This window comes from Saccopteryx bilineata, chromosome 9 (genome assembly GCF_036850765.1).
Source record: "Saccopteryx bilineata isolate mSacBil1 chromosome 9, mSacBil1_pri_phased_curated, whole genome shotgun sequence".
Classification (NCBI taxonomy): Eukaryota; Metazoa; Chordata; class Mammalia; order Chiroptera; family Emballonuridae; genus Saccopteryx; species Saccopteryx bilineata.
Window position 1 is genome coordinate 42,978,614 of NC_089498.1, and position 19,820 is coordinate 42,998,433.

At 42.4% G+C, this 19,820-nt stretch overlaps 1 protein-coding gene across 1 annotated transcript in view; it reads left to right on the forward strand.

The window, feature by feature from the left end:
- Positions 1-19,820, forward strand: part of WDR62 (WD repeat domain 62) — a 57,751-nt gene that overhangs the window by 11,312 nt on the left and 26,619 nt on the right. Inside the window, exons 8-11 of the mRNA XM_066242472.1 lie at positions 356-516; positions 1,864-2,053; positions 16,084-16,221; positions 18,615-18,793. Coding sequence (XP_066098569.1) covers positions 356-516; positions 1,864-2,053; positions 16,084-16,221; positions 18,615-18,793 — 668 coding nt within the window. The remainder of the gene's footprint in view (positions 1-355; positions 517-1,863; positions 2,054-16,083; positions 16,222-18,614; positions 18,794-19,820) is intronic.

Below are 19,820 nucleotides of genomic sequence, written 5' to 3' on the forward strand. Positions count from 1 at the left end.
AATTCAACCCTGTTACTGCAAGTGACCTATCTGAGGTCGTGGTCTGTTGAACAGATACTTTCCACCCGTAGCTGTGTTTCTCTGTGGGTAGCAATGACAACTCTGTCCCATCTGTGCCTCTGTCTACCTTCTGGCACGTATCCTTCAATAGTGACCTTATGCATGCTATATCCTGATTTCAAAAACCTTAAAATTTGTTTGATTCAGTTCACATAAGAAGCCCTAAAAAAGGCTTCTTAGACCCAAGAAACTATAAGGTTTCTCTGGAGGCCCAAGGCTGTTCTGTTAGTCCCCATGTCTTTTAACCAGGCCACACGAAGCACGAAGTACATTTGGGTCCCTTTTGCCCACACAGGTCTCCCTGTCTTCCTGCCTATGTGTCAGCCAGGACCTCATCTTCTGCGGCTGCACAGATGGGATAATTCGCATCTTCCAGGCCCACAACCTACATTACCTCACCAACCTGCCCAAGCCGCACTACCTCGGGGTGGATGTGGCCCAAGGCCTGGAGCCCAGGTACTACCCACAGTGGCAGGAAGAGCCCCTGCCCCCAAGTCTATCTGCTGGTGTGCATTCCTGTTTCCAGATCCATCGACCTCCTGGCCAGCCCTAGGCAGGAAGCAGGACACAGCTATAATAAGGCAGCAAAATCTTTGCCCCCGTGAAGTCTTCCGTCTAGTGAGGAAGTTTGATGATAAATAAGTACAGAAATAAGGTTATTTTAGACAGTCATAAATGCTTTTGTGAAATAAAACGGGGACTCAAGAAGATAGTGTCTGGGGATTGGGGCTGGATTATTTGGGTACCCAGGGGAACCCTCTAGTGAGAAAGAGTCAGTTGTATGGAGAACAAGATCCTGACAGCAAGGGGAAGGGCCTTATAGCACACCTAGGGGCTGTGTGGCTGGAGCCCGGGGTTCCGGGGGTAGGAGAATGGTAGGAGATGGGTCTGAGAATTGATGGAGGCTGGTAGGAGGAGCTTGTAGTCTATTCCAAGGTCCATGGCAGCCACTGGGGCTTTCAGGCATTGGTATTATGTGATAAGGCCTTGAGCATAGATCCCTCTGCTGCCATGTTGAAAGTGGGCGGAAGGGCTGAGCTATAACTTAATTTCTCTTTGTTGTAGTCATTTTGGGGGCTTAGGGGAGCTATCTAACCAGGGGGTGCTGGGTATGAGGGGTGACTTCTTTTTACATTGCTGGACACTACCTCCTGAGTGCCTTTTTTAATAGCCTAGAGGGGGCTACTGAGTGTCTCAAAAGAAAGAGAGGGTGGATCAGCAACCCACAGACAGTGGTGTGTTATATTAGCTAGGCTGCCAAACTCTGCCAGCTCTGCTTTGTGCTCTGTGGCCTCAGGCAGGCTACTCTTTCCATCTGTGCTTTAATTCCTTTGTCTATAAAATATAGTACCTACCTACAAAGGTTAGGATTCAGTTCAGCTAAAGTTCTTGCTTGGCACACACTAGGTGATCAGTAAACTATAGCCTTTGCAGAAAGGCCCCAGGAAGGCACAGAGATTTTTTGATCATGTGTTGATGGCGCCCATGAGAGAGAAGGCCTGAGGTTTGTGCCCATATTCTTTCATGTTCAGAGGGAGAAGACAGAGGTTGGGTTGGGTGGAATGAAGGGAGAAAAAAGTAACGATCTGAAAATTCAAATACTCTCAGGAATCAAGTAGCTTTACTTTGCAACCTCTGTTTTAGAAACAAAGTGAAAGAATAGGGAGGAGGAAGAAGTGGAGTTAGAGCGGGAGAGGTAGACCCCCATAGCACTGACACGAGATAGCTCAAGTGTTACTACGGTTGGCTGGCACTACCCACAGTGACATTGATAGTGATTGATGCCCTGTCTTGCTTTGTTAGCTTCCTCTTCTGCAGGAAGGCAGAAGCAGTCTACCCGGATACAGTGGCACTGACCTTTGACCCCACCCACCAGTGGCTGTCCTGCGTGTATAAGGACCACAGCATCTATATCTGGGATGTCAAAGACATCGACAAAGTAGAGAAGATGTGGTCGGAGCTCTTCCACAGCTCCTATGTCTGGAACGTGGAGGTGAGTCCTCTCTCCCTCCCCTCCCCTTGCTCAGCCCCCACTTGAGGAAAATTTCTGCAGTTTGGGAACCCATTCAGCCATTCCTTTAAAAGATACTCCATTCCTTCCAATGGACTCCAGCTACGTGCCAGGTGCTGTTCTAGGTGCTGGGGACACAACTGGGAAGGAAACTGACAAAAGTCCTGCCCCTCATGGAGTTCACATTTGGGTGTGAGAGTAAGCCATAAACATCAGTATAAAACATGCCAAGTAGCAATACCTCACAGAATAAAAATGCAGCAGAGTAGCCTGGCCTGTGGTGGCACAGTGGATAGAGCATTGACCTGGAACGCTGAGGTCGCCGGTTCAAGGCCCTGGGCTTGCCTGGTCAAGGCACATACAACAAGCAAGCAATGAACAACTAAAGTGAAGCAACTATGATGCTTCTCACTCCACCCTGTCCTCCTTCTGTAAAATTAATAAATAAAAACATTTAAATTAAGAAGAATAAAAGAAGCAGAGTAGGGAGAAAGGGGAAGGGTGCTTGCTATTCTAGAGAGGAGAGTGGTCAAGGAACGCCTCTCTGAGGATGTGACACTCAAGCAGACTTGCAGGAAGACAGGGTGAGAGGCATTTTACCACAGGGGAGAACAGCGAGAGCAAAGGTCCTGGAGCAGGAGCCTGTGTACCTAAGAGAGAGCCTTCTGTGGAGGCGTTTCTGTTGTTTAGTGCTTTTTTATTTAGGTGTTCAGGGAGTTTTTATTTTCTGAGAATGAATCTGGGGATTTTTTCATTCTCTAAAGCTGTTATAAGTACTCCTTACAGATTAGACACCTAGTGGAGAAAGAATTGTGTTCTTTTTTTTCTATGTGACAGAGACAGAGAGAGGGACAGATAGGAACAGACAGACAGGAAGGGAGGGAGATGAAAAGCATCAATTCTTTGTTGCGACACCTTAGTTGTTCACTGATTGCTTTCTCATATGTGCCTTGACGGGGGTGGGAGGGGAGGCTACAGCAGACCGAGTGACCCATTGCTCAAGCCAGCGACCTTGGGTCCAAGCTGGTGAGCCTTGCTCAGAACAGATAGATGAGCCTGCTGCGCTCAAGCGGTGACCTCGGGGTTTCGAACCTGGGTCCTCTTTGTCCCAGTCCAGTGCTCTACCCACTGCCCCACCGCCTGGTCAGGCTCTTTTCCCCTTTTTTAAAAAACATTTTATTTATTGATTTTACAGAAAGAGGAGAAAGAGGGTGGGGGGAGCAAGAAGTATAGTTGCTTCACTTCACTGTTCATTGCTTGTTGCTTGCTGTATGTGCCTTGACCTGGCCAGCCCAGGGCTTCAAACCGGCAACCTCAGCATTTCAGGTCATAGCTTTATCCACTGCACCACCACAGGTCAGGTTCAAAGTATTTTCTGATTTCTCTTTTGATTTCTTCTTTGACCCACTGGTTGTGTAAGAGTGTGTTGTTTAATATCCACGTATTTGTTAATTCTTCAAACTTCTTTCTATTATTCATTTGTAGTTTTATTCCATTGTGGTTGGAGAAGATTGTATGTTGACAGTCTTTTAAAATTTATCAAGATTTTGTTGTGACTGAATATGTGGTCTATTCTGGAGAATGTTCTGTGTTTACTTGAAAAGAATGTCTATGTTGCTGTGATTGGGCTGGAATATTCTTTATATAATCTGTTAGGTCTAGTTGGTTTATAGTGTTTTTTTTAAGTCCTCTATTTCCTTATTGATATTTTCTCTGGATGTATCTTGTACTGAAAATGTAATATTAAAGTCTCCAACTAATATTCTAGACCTGTATATTTCTTTCTTTAATTTTGTCAATTTTTGTTTCATGTATTTTGGGTCTTTATAGTTGTTAGGCATGCGTATGTTTGTATTTGTTGTATATTCTTGATAATTGACCATTATATCAATATATACAGTAATGCCCTTTTTTCTTGTAATATTTTTTATTTAAATCTATTTTGACTGACATCACTATAGACATAAAAAACTCCCTTTTAGTTACTATTTGTATGTAATATATTTTTCCATAGCTTTACTTTCAACCTGTATGTTTCTTTGGATATAAAGTGAGTCTTTTTTGGTCAACTTATAGTTGGATCTTTTTTTATACATTCTGCCAATTATTTCCTTTTGGTTGGAGAGTTTATTTACATTTAAAGTAATTATTTAAAAGGTAGGCCTTACCCTTGTCATTTTGCTATTTGCTTTCTAGATATCCTGTATCTTTTATATTCCTTAATTCTTCTATCACCACCATGTATTTTTAGTTAATTTTTTGTAGTTTCCCATTTTGATTTCATTTTCTCTTCTGTATTATTTTAAAGTTATTTTCTTACCAGAGGATTACAAGAGACATCTTAAATTTATAACAAACTACTTTAATATAATAAAGTCCTACCAACTTAGTTTCCATAATATGCAAATTCTCTGTTCTTATATAACTATTCCTCCTTATATGGCTTTGTAAGTCTTTATGTTGTTGTCATGATTATATATTTTTACATTGTGTACCAATTAATATTGATTTATAATTATTGTCTTACGCCTTTGTCTTTTAGATCATATAGAGAAAGAAAGAGGAGTTACAAACCAAAAACACAGTAATCCTTTTGCTGAATGAAAAATGTTTAGCTCACATTTCTTTCCTTCTCTATCTTGAATATGTTACTCTATTTTCTTATGGTTAAAAAAAGGTAACTGGAAAGTTACCTTTCCCAGTGTTCATTCTTTCTTTCTTTCTTTTTTCTTTTTCTAAAGATTTTATTAATTGATTTTTTTAGAGGTTGGGGGAGAAAGAGATGGAGAAAGAGAAAAATGGGGTGAGGAGTAGGAAGCATCAACTTGTAGTTGTTGCTTCTGTGTGCCTTGACTTGGCAAGCCCCAGGTTTCAGACCAGCAACTTCAGCATTCCAAGTTGATGCTTTATTCACTGCACCACCATTGGTCAGGCTTATTATTTCTTGATATGGCTTTAAGTCACTGTCCCCTGACTTCCACTTAACCTTGAAGGACTCCCTTAGTATTTTTGTGGGCAGTTTTACTAGCAACAAATTTCCTCAATTCTTGTTATCTATGAAGTCTTCATTTTTCCTTCATTTTTTGAAGAATAGTTTTGTTGGGTATAGAATTCTTGGTTGATAGTTTTTTTTCTTTATAGTATTTTAAATGTGTCCTCTTATTTCCTTTTGGTTTCTTTTTATGCTTTTCTTTCTGATCCTTAGACTAGGTAATTTCAATTAACCTATATCTTCAGGTTCATTGATTCTTTATTTTGCCTGTCAAATTTGATGTTGAATTTTAGTGAATTTTTCATTTTAGTTATACTTTTCAGCTCCAGATTTCTATTTGGTTCCTTTTTATAATAATGCTATTTTTATTGATATTTCCTATTTGGTGAGACATTATTATTCACCTGGTTTTTTTTAGTTCCTTAGCCATCATATCCTTGATAATTTTCAGTATATTTTAGTCATTTGATTTAAATCTTTGTCTGATAAGTCATGTGGCTTAATTTCTGTCAATTTCTTTTTTTTCTTGTGAATGGACTATACTTTCTTCTTGCATTCCTGTCTTACACTTATTTTTGTTGAAAACTGTATATTTTCACTCTTATATTGTGGTAACTCTGGAAATCAAATTATTCCCATCCCCAGTGCTTGTTGTAGGTTATAATTGTTGGTTCAGTGACTTTTCTGAATTATTTTTGTAAAGATTATATTATTTTTTGTGTGTGGTTACTGAAGTCTCTATGCTGTTATTTTAAAGTCATCTAGTGATTTGACAACAATTTTTTTTTTTTAGAGAAAAAGAGAGACTGACAGGGACAGACAGACAGGAAGGGAGAGAGATGAGAATCATCAGCTCATAGTTGCAGCTCTTTAGTTGTTCACTGAGTGCTTTCTCACATGTGCCTTGACTGCGTGGCTCCAGCTGAACTAGTAACCCCTTACTCAAGCCAGCAACCTTAGGCTTCAAGCCAGTGACCTTTTGGCTCAAGCCAGCAACCATGGAGTCATGTCGATAATTCCATGCTCAAGCTGGGGACCCCACACTCAAGCTGGTGAGCCTGTACTCAAGCCAGATGAGCTCACACTTAAGCCAGCAACCTCAGGGTTTTGAACCTGGGACCTCAGCATCCCAAGTCAACACTTTGTCCACTATGCCACCACTGGTCAGGCACAGTTTTCCTAAATATTAATATTTAGCAGAATTTTTCTTCATTAAGGAATCCCCTGGTTGTTGTAAATTAGATTCCAGAGTTCTGAAAAAGTCAATTCTGACAATTTTACCAGCTTAAGGTTACTTTGGTGGAGGAGTGGCTTTTTGGATTTCTCTTCTCTGCCATTTTCAGTGAGGTCAGTTTGACCTTCATCCTTCATTCTACAGGCACCTCTATATTTAATCCTGTGTCAATGTCTCTCTAGTTATTTTTGTTGTCTGAGGCCCATTCTCCAGAAGATTTTTCAGGAACAGTTTGTGGGGACAGTATATTCTGAATGTTTGCATGTTGATAAAGGTTTGACTGTGCCCTTTATACTTGAAAATCACTTTTGCTAGATGGAAAATGTTTAGCTCACATTTCTTTCCTTCACTATCTTGAATATGTTAGTCCATTTTCTTTTCTTTTTTTTATTTCTTATTTTTTTATTTCTTATTTTTTTATTCATTTTAGAGAGGAGAGGGAGAGACAGAGAGAGAGAAAGAGAGAAAGAGAGAGAGGAGAGACAGAGAGAGAGAAGGGGGGAGCTGGAAGCATCAACTCCCATATGTGCCTTGACCAGGCAAGCCCAGGGTTTCGAACGGGCAACCTCAGCACTTCCAGGTCGACGCTTTATTCCACTGCACCAGCACAGGTCAGGCTTATTTTTTTATTATTGATTTAAATTTATTGTGTTTACATAGATTCAAGTGTCCCACTGAATACATCCTCCCACACCCCCGAATTCTCCTCAACATCCTTCTTCCCCCTCCCCCTAACACCCTCCCCTCTTTCCTCCAGGATTTGCTCTTCTGCTCTCTATAATGCTGTTATGTATATAATTTCACCAAGCTCTCTCCCTTCTCTGATCTCACCCTCTCATCCCCTTTCCCTCTGTCCGCTTTCCCACTGGTCCCTTTGATCCCTCCTCTGCCTCTATTCTGTTCCTCAGTTCACATTGTTCATTGGATTCCTCATATGAGTGAGGTCATATGATATTTTTATTTCTTGCCTGACTTATGTCATTTAACATAATAGTTTCCAGGTCCATCCATGTTGTTGCGAAAGGTAGTATTTCCTTCTTTTTCATGGCCCCATAGTATTCCATGTGTATATGTAGTACAGCTTTTTAATCCACTCGTCCACTGAAGGACACTTGGGCTGTATCCAGATCTTCATTATTGTAAACAATGCTTCCATAAACATGGGGGTGCATTTCTTCTTTTGAATCAGTGATTTGGTGTTCTTAGTATATATTCCTAAGTGGGATGGTTGGGTCAAAAGGCAGTTCCATTTTTAATTTTTTGAGGAATCTTCATACCATTTTTCACAGTGGTTGCACCAGTCTGCATTCCCACCAGCAGTGCAGGAGGGTTCCCTTGACTCCACATCCTCACCAGCACTTATTATGTTTTGTTTTGTTAATGTGTCATTCTGACTGGTGTGAGGTGATATCTCATTGTGGTTTTAATTTACATTTCTCTAATGATTAGTGATGTTGAACATTTTCTCTTTTGCCTATTGGCCATCTGAATGTCCTCTTTGAAGTGTCTATTCATTTATTTTGCCCATTTTTGATTCGATTATGTTTCATGATTTCTCTATCAATGTTTTATAATTTTCTGAGGACAAGTCTTTAACCTCCTTGGTTAAATTTACAGCTAGGTACTTTCTTTGTTGTTGTTGCAGTAGTGAAGGGGATTGTTTTCTTAATTTCTCTTTCAGACAGTTCATTGTTGGTGTATAAAAATGCCACTGGTTTTTGAATATTAATTTTATATCCTGCCACCTTGCTGAATTCATTTATTAGGTCTTAAATAGTTTTTTTACTGAGACTTTAGGGTTTTCTATGTACAGTATCATATCATCAGCAAATAATGACAGTTTTACTTCTTCTTTTTCAATTTGGATGCATTTCTAAAATCTTAAATCTACATTCCTCTTTACTAGATTCCCCCACCCCTTGTTCTGTTTACAACAGGACCATTAACATTTCTTACATCATTGGTTTGGTTGTAATAAATTCCGTGAGGGTTTGTTGTTTTTTGTACGGGAAGCTTTTTATTTCTCCTTCTATTTTATTTTATTTTTTTTTAATTTTTATTTATTTATTTATTCATTTTAGAGGGGGGAGAGAGAGAGAAAGAGAGAGAAAGAAAGGGGAGGAGCAGGAAGCATCAACTCCCATATGTGCCTTGACCCAGGCAAGCCAGGGTTTTGAACCGGCAACCTCAGTGTTTCCAGGTTGACACCTTATCCACTGCGCCACCACAGGTCAGGCACTCTCCTTCTATTTTAAATGATAGCCTTGCTGGATAAAGAAGTCTTGGTTGTAGGATCTTGTTCTGCATTAATTTGAATATTTCTTGCCATTCCCTTCTCGCCTCAAGTGTTTTTGTTGGGAAGTCGGATGTCATCCTTTTGGGGTCTCCTTTGTAGGTGATTGACTGCTTTTCTCTTGCAGCTTTTAGTATTCTTTATTTATTTTTTAGCTGTGGTTTTTTAATTATGATGTGTCTTCATTTAGGTTTATTTGGGTTCCTTTTTAATGGAATTCTCTGTGCTTCTTGAACTTGTGTGAAGTTTTCCTGCATCAATTTCGGGACATTTTCAGCTATGATTTCTTCAATCAGGTTCTCTATCCCTTGTTCTTTCTCTTCTCCTTCAGGAACCCCTATGATGCAGATGTTGTTTCTCTTCCTATTGTAACAGAGCTCTCTTAGAGTTTTCTCAGACATTTTGATCTTCTTTTTCTTTTGCTGTTCTGCTTCCGTGCTTTTGCTTATCTTGTCCTCTAATTCGATCCTCTTTTACATCCCGACTGCTTTTCATTCCTTGTAGTGTAGTCTTCATTTCTGATATTGTGTTTGTCATTTCTGTCTGATTCTTTTTTATGATTTCAATGTCCTTTTTGATGCCAGATATCTCATTGTTTAGGTGCTCATGTTGTCTATCTTTGGTTGCTCTAAGATCCTTGAGCATCCTCACAATCATTATTCTAAACTCTGCATCCAGCATTTTAGTTATTTCCATTTCATTCAGTTCTTTTTCTGGCGATTCCTTTAGTTGATTCATTTGAATTGCACTTCCCTGTCTTCCCATTTTGTCTCTATATAGATTGCTCCTTCAAATATGTTGTTTGTGTAGCTGAGTATAGGGATGGTGTTGTCTGACTCCAGCTTTCAGTTGTGTAATTTCTAAATCTTCCTGAGATGGCTTCAGCTGTTTGTAATCCACTGTGGGCTACTTGTCTACTGCTACTGCTATTTTTGCTGTTTGTGACAACGTTTCTATACCTTAGCTGGGTCAGGTGTGAGGGGCCTTTTCTTAAGATGCCACTCTAACTATGGTTGTTAGGTCTTGAGCTGATGCTCTGATTCTGGCTGCTGGATGTACTGGTCCTGGAACTCACAGGCTGGAAACTGGCAAAGACCAGTGGGAGTCACCACTTTTGACTGGCCCTCAGCAACCTTGGAGCTACAGGCGATCCAGAATCATCTCCTCATCTGACACCCAATCCCACAAGTCAGCCATCTTGGGCTGCTCTTGTTAGTCCATTTTCTTTTTTCTTTTTTTTTTTTTTTTTTTTTTTTTTTTTTTTTTCTGAAGCTGGAAACAGGGAGAGACAGTCAGACAGACTCCCACATGCGCCCGACCGGGATCCACCCGGCACGCCCACCAGGGGCGAAGCTCTGCCCATCCTGGGCGTCGCCATATTGCAACCAGAGCCACTCTAGCGCCTGAGGCAGAGGCCACAGAACCATGCCCAGCGCCCGGGCCATCTTTGCTCCAATGGAGCCTTGGCTGCGGGAGGGGAAGAGAGAGACAGAGAGGAAAGCGCGGCGGAGGGGTGGAGAAGCAAATGGGCGCTTCTCCTATGTGCCCTGGCCGGGAATCGAACCCGGGTCCTCCGCACGCTAGGCCGACGCTCTACCACTGAGCCAACCGGCCAGGGCTCTTTTTTCTTTTTTTTTTCTTTTTTTTTTTTTTTTTTTTCTTTTTTTTTGTATTTTTCTGAAGCTGGAAACAGGGAGGCAGTCAGACAGACTCCCGCATGTGCCTGACCGGGATCCACCCGGCACACCCACCAGGGGGCGATGCTCTGCCCATCTGGGGTGTCGCTCTGTTGCGACCAGAGCCAGTCTAGCACCTGAGGCAGAGGCCATGGAGCCATCCTCAGCGCCCGGGCCATCTTTGCTTCAATGGAGCCTTGGCTGCGGGAGGGAAAGAGAGAGACAGAAAGGAAGGAGAGGGGGAGGGGTGGAGAAGCAGATGGGTGCTTCTCCTGTGTGCCCTGGCCTGGAATTGAACCCAAGTCTTCCACACACTGGTTGATACTCTACCACTGAGCCAACTGGCCAGGGCCCCCTAGAGTATGTCTTGGTATTGATTTTTATAGGTAGACATATTCTTGAATTGCAGATTTTTGTATTTTTTTTCTGTTCCTTTGACTTAGTTTTTTTCAGGGACTTCCATGGTATGTATCCTGACTCTTCCTCACTTAGCTTCAATATTGTCACTTTTTCTCAAGTCTTTTTAGTTCTTAGTTTCTTTTTGATTTCTAATAATTTCCTTCTTTTTCCCCACCTATTTCTTTTTTTTTTTTTTTTTTTTTTTTTTAAATACTTTATTTATTGATTTTACAGAGACAGGAGAGAAAGGGGAGCATGGATTGGGAAGTATCAACTCATAGGTGCTTCATGTTAGTTGTTCATTGCTTGCTTGTTGTATGTGCCTTGGCCAGGGCAGCCCAGGGTTTCGAACCGGCAACCTTGGCACTCCAGGCTGAAGGTTTATCCACTGCGCCACCACAGGCCAGGCTCCCCACCTATTTCTTAAAGCCTTATCTTTTTTGTTTATTCATTCTTGTGTTCCTTCTGTGTTTGGTCTTTATTTATTTTCTTTATTTTGTGACAGAGACAGAGTGAGAGACAGATAAGGACAGACAGACAGGAAAGGAGAGAGATGAGAAGCATCAATTCTTCCTTGCGGCACCTTAGTTGTTTATTGATTGCTTTCTCATATGTGCCTTGACTAGGGAACTGCAGCAGACCAAGTCCCCTTGCTCAAGCCAGCGACCTTGGGCTCAAGCTGGTGAGCCTTGCTTAAACCAGATGAGCCTGCATTCAAGCCAGTGATATCAGGGTTTCAACCTGAATCCTCCACGTCCCAGTCCGACGCTCTAGCAGCAGTGCCACTGCCTGGTCAGGCTCTTTTTTAAAAAATTGATTTTAGCAAGAGAGGAAGGGAGGGAGAGACAGAGGGACAGGAACATACTTAGAGATCTGCTCCTGTATGTGCCCTGACTGGGGATCAAACCAGCAACCTCTGTACTTTGGGATAATATTCTAACCAATGGAGTTATCCAGCCAGTGCTAGTTTGGCCTTTATTTCTGAAATAATTTCTTCATTTATTTCCATTTGAATTCTGTCATTAACTCTTAAGTTTTTCTAATTGTGATTTAGATTGTTCTTCATATTTAGATAATTTTCTTAATGTCTTTTAGGTTATTTTGATATAATAAATTATAGTTTTGATCTGTTTTATGGAAATGTTTTTCTGGTGTGCCCTTTGTTGTTATTTTAAAGAGTAACTTTGTTTGGGACTTGGTCCTCTTTTTGTTATTCAGTTTTATGTGATAATGGTTTTTCTGAATTTTTTGAAGTTGGTGTGGTTCCGAACAGTTTTTCTTTTTCTTTTTTTTTTTAAGATTTTGTTTATTGATTTTACAGAGGGGGGGCGGGGGGGACAAGAAGTTTCAACTCATGGTTGCTTCACCTTAGTTGTTCATTGATTGCTTTTTTTTTTTTTTTTTTTTTTTTTTGTATTTTTTCATTTTTCCAAAGCTGGAAACGGGGAGGCAGTCAGACAGACTCCCACATGCACCCGACCGGGATCCACCCGGCACGCCCACCAGGGGGCGACGCTCTGCCCACCAGGGGGCGATGCTCTGCCCCTCCAGGGCGTCACTCTGCTGTGAACAGAGCCACTCTAGCACCTGGGGCAGAGGCCAAGGAGCCATCCCCAGCACCCGAGCCATCTTTGCTCCAATGGAGCCTTGGCTGCAGGAGGGGAAGAGAGAGACAGAGAGGAAGGAGAGGGGGAGGGGTGGAGAAGCAGATGGGCGCTTCTCCTGTGTGCCCTGGCCGGGAATTGAACCCGGGACTTCTGCACGCCAGGCCGATGCTCTACCACTGAGCCAACTGGCCAGGGCCCATTGATTTCTTCTTAAATGTACCTTGACTGGGAAAGCCCAGGGTTTCAAACTGGCCACCTCAGTATTCCAGGTTGATAATCTATCCACTGCGCCACCACAGGCCAGGCAATTCTTTTGGTTTTTTAATTGATTTTTTAGAGAGAGAGGGGAAGGTAGAGAGAAGAAGAGAAAAATATCGACCCAGTATTCCAACCATTTATACATTCATTGGTTGACTCATATGTGCCCCGACCGGGGGTTGAACCTAACTTCCCTTGAAAAAACTCTGATTTTTATAATTTTTAAAAATATGGCAGCTTTCTTTTTGATATTCCTTGTTATATTCCTATTTATGTATTATATCCCTGCTTTTATCTGAGCCTCCTCCTTCCTTTGTCTCCCTTGTCCCTATCCTGACCAATTTTATTTTCACCCCCAGCAGCTTCCCTGCTTTGTAGGCCTTTGTTCTGCAAGGGAGCCCTGTCAGGTGGTTTTCAGAGATCCCAAGGCCTTGAGCGCTCCATCCTCCTCAGACCTTACTGCCAAGTCCTTGCACTCGAGCACTATTGGAATAGATAAAACCCTCCCAGTTTCAGGGCAGGTCAGTTGGCCCATCATGCTTTCTAGTGAATTACCTGGGTTATCCTGTTCTTAGGTCTGTCAGTTGCCTCTCCCATATACATGTTGATAACATGTAGGTCTTATGAGTGGAGTTAGTTTGTCCCTACCTGCTTGTATTTTAGCAGTCATGAGAGTATCTTGTCACCTAGTTTTGTGGTAAATGTTGTCCATAAGGTTTTGGTTTTGCTGTCTGGTTGTTCTTTTTTTTGTTTGATGATTTTGAATTTATAAATCTGTGCTGGTGCTATCATCGTCTTCTCAGAAACCAGTCTTTTGCATTCTGAAGTCTCTTTATATGTCGTTTCTGCCTTTCTGAGCTGCATTCTGAGTAATGTCTAGTTCTGTCTTTTAATTCACTTACTTTTCTTTTCAACTCTGTCTAGTCTTCGGTTTTCAACGTTTTATTTTTCACTTTCTAAAGTTTATTTATCTTGTTTGTTAGTTTATTTTGTTCATGAAATCATATGGTATTTGTCTTTCTCTGACTGACATATTTCACTTAGCACAATACTCTCCAGGTCCATCCATGCTGTTGCTAAAGGTAAGATTACCTTTGCGTAAATGTACCACAACCTTTTTATCCACTCATTTACTGTTGGGCACTTGGGCTGCTTCCAAATCTTGGCCATTGTAAATAACACTGCAGTGAGCATTAAGGATGTATTCTTTCTTTCTTTTTTAAAGATTTTATTTATTGATGAGAGAGAGAGATAGAGAGGGAGAGAGGGAGATAGGGCGGGGTGGGGGAGCATCAACATGTAATAGTTGCATGTGCCTTGGCTGGGCAAGCTGAGGCTTCAATCCAGTGACCTTAGCATTACAAGTCTACACTTTGTCCACTGTACCACCACAGGTCAGACCATACATTTTTTCTAATCACTGTTTTGAGTTTCTTTGGATAAATTCCCAGAAGCGGAATTGCTAGGTAATGAGGCTGTTTGATTTTTAATTTTTTGAGGTAACTCCATACTGCTTTCCACAGGATTGCACAACGGTTCCCTTCTCTCCACACCCTCTCCAACACTTATTATTTGTTGATGTATTGGTGATAGCCATTCTGACAGGTGTGAGATGATATCTATTGTGATTTTAATTTGTATTTCTCTGATTATTAATGTTGTGGAGCATTTTTCATATTGGCCATCTGTATGTCCTCTTTGGAGAAGTGTCTATTCAGGTTCTTCGCCTTTTTTTTTTTTTTTCTGAAGTTGGAAATGGGGAGGCAGTCAGACAGACTCCCACATGTGCCCAACCAGGATCCACCCGACATGCCCACCAGGGGGCAATGCTCTGCCCATCTGGGGTGTTGCTCTGCTGCAACCAGAGCCATTCTAGCACCTGAGGCAGAGGCCACAGAGCCATTCTCAGCGCCTGAGTCAACTTTGCTCCAATGGAGCCTTGGCTGCAGGAGGGGAAGAGAGAGACAGAGAGGAAGGAGAGGGGGAGGGGTGGAGAAGCAGATGGGTACTTCTCCTGTGTGCCCTGGCCAGGAATCGAACCCAGGACTCCTGCACGCCAGGCTGACACTCTACCACTGAGCCAACCGGCCAGGGCCTCTTCGCCTATTTTTTAATTGGATTGCTTTTGAGTTGTATAAGTTCTTTATAAATTTTGAATATTAACCCTTAATCATATGTATCATTGGCAAATATGTTCTCCTGTTTAATGGGTTGTCTTTTTATTTTGTTGATTGTTTCCTTTGTTGTAGTCCCATTGGTTTATTTTTTCATTTCCCTTGTTCTATTTTTCACTTCTATAAACAGTTCTATTTGTTTTTTCGTTTTGTTTTGTTTTGTTTTGTTTATTTATTTATTTATTTATTTTTATTTTTTACAGAGACAGAGAGTGAGTCAGAGAGAGGGACAGACAGGGCGAGACAGACAGGAACGGAGAGAGACGAAAAGCATCAATCACTAGTCCCTCACTGCGCGTTGCAACACCTTAGTTGTTCATTGATTGCCTTCTCACATGTGCCCTGACTGCGGGCCTCCAGCAGACCAAGTAACCCCTTGCTGGAGCCAGTGACCTTGGGTCCAAGCCGGTGGACTTTTTTTTTTTTTTTTTGCTCAAACCAGATGAGCCCGCGCTCAAGCCGCGACTTTGTGGTCTCAAACCTGGGTCCTCCGCATCCCAGTCCGACGCTCTATCCACTGCGCCACCGCCTGGTCAGGTTGTTTTATTTTCTTAAGTGAGAATCAGGGAGGTGACAGACTCCTGCATGGGCCCCAACCAGGCTCCCCCCAGCAAGCCCCCTACTAGGCAATGCTCTGCCCATCTGGGGCATTGCTCTGTTGCTCAACAACTGAGCTATTTTATAGCACCTGAGGTGAGGCCATGTAGCCATCTTCAATGCCTGTGGCCAGGCCATGTAGCCATACTCAGTGCCTGAGGCCAACTTGTTCCAACAGAGCCTTGGCTGAGGGACGGGAAGAGAAAGCTAAAAAGAGAAAAGAGAGAGAGGGGTGTGGAGAAGCAGATGGGCGCTTCTATTTGCCCTGATCGGGAATTGAACCTGAGACATCCATATGCCCAGCCAATGCTGTATCACTGAGCCAATCGGCCAGGGCCTATTTTATTTTTATTTTAGCCCTACTAGGTTATTCTTTATGATTTCTGGTTGACTACTCATACTTTTAATTTTGTCAATGTTCTTCAATTTCTTTTAACTTATTAAGCATAATTATTTTATATTCTGTCTGACAATTCGAATATTTGAAGCTAGACTGTTGTTTCTGCTACTTCTTGCTCATGGCACATTGTTTCCTTTTGTGTTCAGTGAGCTGCCTGTTTTCTCTGGAAATTTATTTGTGGGGAATGTCTTACAGACTGGGATGAAGATGGGACATGGACGATATATGGTAGCATTTGTGTCCCATTTCTCTTATTTTTAGCATAGAAAGCATTAAAATGTGCTTGTTTATCTGCAACTTACTTTTTCCCCACCAAAATGCAACAGTATATCGTAGTGCTGTCATTGAAGTGGTTGTAATGAATTGCCCTTTGGACCTGTAGGTGTATCCTGAGTTTGAAGATCAGAGCGCTTGTCTGCCATCGGGATCCTTTCTGACTTGTTCCTCAGATAACACCATTCGCTTCTGGAACATGGATAGCAGCCCTGACTCTGTCTGGCAGAAAAACATCTTCAGTAATGTGAGTGATTTCACTGTGAACCATCTTTTAGGAAGAACAAAGACCTACTTTAAGCAGGACATTGAAGCAGGAGAGAGTCTTATAGAAATCTTGCTATTAGGCTTCACTAGGGGCAGGAACCAGGAACCAGGGCAGGTCACTGTGTTTCTCTCCCTCTTGTTTTTCTCTCTCTCCCTTTGTTTTAAGTAGCATAGCTCTCTCTGCCAATCAGCAGCTGCTGTCTAGCAACCTGAAATAGTCATTCAACAGAAGAGAAATTGCTCCCCAAGTCTTGGGTTGGAGCTCCTTGGGAGAGCTCTTTGGTCCACCAACCAAACCAGGTTGGGGCTTCCCCTGCCTAGCTAGCTGCCATTCAGTGAGGCCGTGGGTGCGTTGCTGGAAGGACCCCTGTGCTGTGCAGGAGGTGCAGTACAGAGTTGCAATTACGGGTGAATTTTAGAGGGAAATTTATTATTATGTTATTAATAATAAAAAATAATCAAGGCAAAATCAAAAAGGGTTTGAACTTATGTAACCTAAAGTAGAATAAAGAAAAAGAATCCACACAACGATGAGCTGTACAGCATGACCAGACAAAGAAACATCAGCCTGGGCTCTAGAGTAATAGCTAGGTAAAGCAATAGACTAACTCAGCAAGCGATGGAGGAACACATCACCAGCCCAGGAAGCGGCAGCCTGGGCTCCAAAGTCTGCCAATGCCATGCACATTGATGAGGAAGAGTTCTCTAAAGCTTCTGGGTGGTCTGAGACCCTACCTATTTTTATGGGAAAATTTTGGCTGGAGACTATTGCACAAGAGCCCTTTGTACATAGCCTCTAGGAACAAAGAAAGGTCACCACATTCCAGAATAGTTAACTAGGCCCACAGTCAAGTGATGAACCCTTTCAGTAGTACTAATGTTCATGTTTGTCCTTGTACCTTTTGACCATTCAGAGTACAATTGTACAAAAAAAATTTTTTTAAGAATGTGTAAGGCAACATTTAAAAAAGGCAAATGTATGTTCTTCTTGTTTCCATAAATTGGTTATCAAGCAAACATGGTTTTAAATTAATAAAACTCTAACTGGAACTAATTTCATTTTTTGAAAAAAATCTCACTCCCGGGGGTCAGTGAGCATGAAAAAAATGCACTACTCAAAGGGGTAAGAACATCTTTCCTGGTTTCTGGGAAACTACAGCAGGATGTCATACATCTCCTTGAGTAAACGACTCAGTCATTCCTGTAACCATTTTTTTGTGTGTGTGACCCTTATTGTTCATGTGCAATTGAGTTCAGATTCATATATTTTTTATATACTGTTCCTCCACAACCCCAAAGAGAGCTGTGATGTGAGGCTGAGTGGAAAACACTTTGCTAAAGAAATGATTGGTATTGGTAGGTTCAGTAAGGGAGCTTCTTTATTAAGGGCTATACTAGGTGCTATGCCACATGCTAGAAACACATCAGTGACTAAGACAGGCCCTCATCCTATAGTCGTGACACTCACAGTTCAGTGGTGGGGAGAGAGAGAGTGAACTAATAAGTGCACAAATTACAATAGGATCACAGTGTGGTAAGCACCATGAAAGAGAGTTGAAAAGTGTTGAGATATAATGTAACAGAGTCATCTGATCTTATTTGTGGCATCAGGAGCAGCTTCCTGAAGGAAAGACGACTAAGCTGAAATATGAAGGATTGGGAGGAGGAAAGGGGGAGGGGAGAGTACCCCATGCCAAAGGAACAGCTGGAGTAAGCGCCCTGAGGTAGGAAAGAGCTTGGTGGTTTGGGAAGCCTGAGCAGTCAGGGGGCTGGAGCAATAAAGGCCCTTAATTCAGGGAGTGTATAGCAGGTATTCCTTTTCTACTCCCTTCCCCCGCGCCCCCAGAATTACCATCTTTTCTTCTGCTCCTGTGGTATACATGTTATACTTGGCTGTATGCAATAGGAAACCTCAAAGCAAGAGGGAAAAGTTTGATTTTCTGACTCATAAAAATAGTTTAGAGGTAACCAGTTCAGGCTGTTATGGCAGCTGTAGGAAGCCTTCAGCAATCCAAAAGCCTTCTAGCTCTTCACTTGACCATCTTGAAGGGGTGGCTCTGATCTTCCTCATCCAAAATGGTTTCTGGAGTCATTACATCAGTGAGTTTCAGGCAGCAAGAAGGAAGCAGAAAGGTTCTCACTTGCTTTACATCTCATTGGCCAGAACTTATTCACAGAGCCAATGGGACGTGAATTGGCTCATAGCTGCAAGGGACGTTGAGAAACATGGTTGCTGTTCTGAGTGGTGAACCTCCCATAGTCGGAGTTCTCTTACTAATGAAGAATGAATGGGAGGCTGGCTTTGAGATACAGAATTTTAGTGGTGTTTCAGAACTTCTCACAGTACTGACGTTAGCCCTCTCCTTCCTACAGGCCCTACTGAAGGTAGTGTATGTAGATAATGACATCCAGCACCTGCAGGACACGTCACATTTCCCAGACAGGGGGAGTGAGAATGGGACACCTGTGGACGTGAAAGCCGGGGTACGAGTCATGCAGGTCAGTCCTGACGGTCAACACTTGGCTTCAGGCGACCGAAGTGGAAATCTGAGGCAAGTGGATCTTGGTGGGTGTCTAGGGTAAACCTCCCAGCGTGGGCTTGGGTACTTAGGGTGGTGGGGAGCAACCCTGGCCTTTGCACTTCCAGCTACTCATTGGGAATGAAGGGCTATGAGTAGCAATCTCGTAACCAGCCACCCCTGTGAACTTAAGCGAAAAAGTGTTTTCCAAAAGAGCTGAGATGAGGGTAGCTACTAGGACCTCAGCAGCTGGGATGTGTGAACTTTGCCTACAGAATGAACAGTCAAATTTGCATGACTCTCGGACAGGGTGACACTTTACCAGCTGTGAGGTACCACTGCTGAACCATCAGAGAAGATGCCAGCTGGAGCTGGTAGGGTCCTGGTAGCCCTGGAAGAGGGTCCAGGAGGATAAGACATTGGAGAGCTCAGTTCACACTGCAGAGGTTTTTTGAAATGTTACTGGTGCAAAAATGCTGACAGGGACCAGGTTTAAGTTGATGAATGACAGCTGTGATCATGTAGGTGCTGGGGCTTTTCGAGAGATAGAAGGCATTTGGGAAACTGGAGAGCATGTCCTCCAAGTTGCCATGTTTTATCATTGTCCAAGAGGAATAAAAAGTGCAGCTTTTTTTTCTGTGAAAGTTCTGTTTTTTAAATATTGACAACTGTTTTCATATCAACACTGCATGAGGGAGGCAAACTGAACGTATCAGGGGGCTGCTTACATTGACAGCACTCTGCCATAAATGGTGGAAATAGTAACAAGAGCTACATGGGCATGGCACTCTTCCCCTGGACTGGCCCCTGGCCTAGTACTGTGTATATCGACCAATTTAGTCCTCTCACAGTCCCTCTGATGTAAGTGCTGTTATCAGCTCCATTTTCAGATGAGTTAACTGAGGTGAGAGAGGCCAAGTGGCTAGGCTAAGATTGCACAGGGTAGAGAGTAGAAAAACTGGGATGAGTGTCTCTGATTTCAACCCTGGATGACCTTTTGATTGTTTTATTTCATTTAGAGAGAACAGGGAAAGTCTAGATTTGAGACTCTTAAGAATGA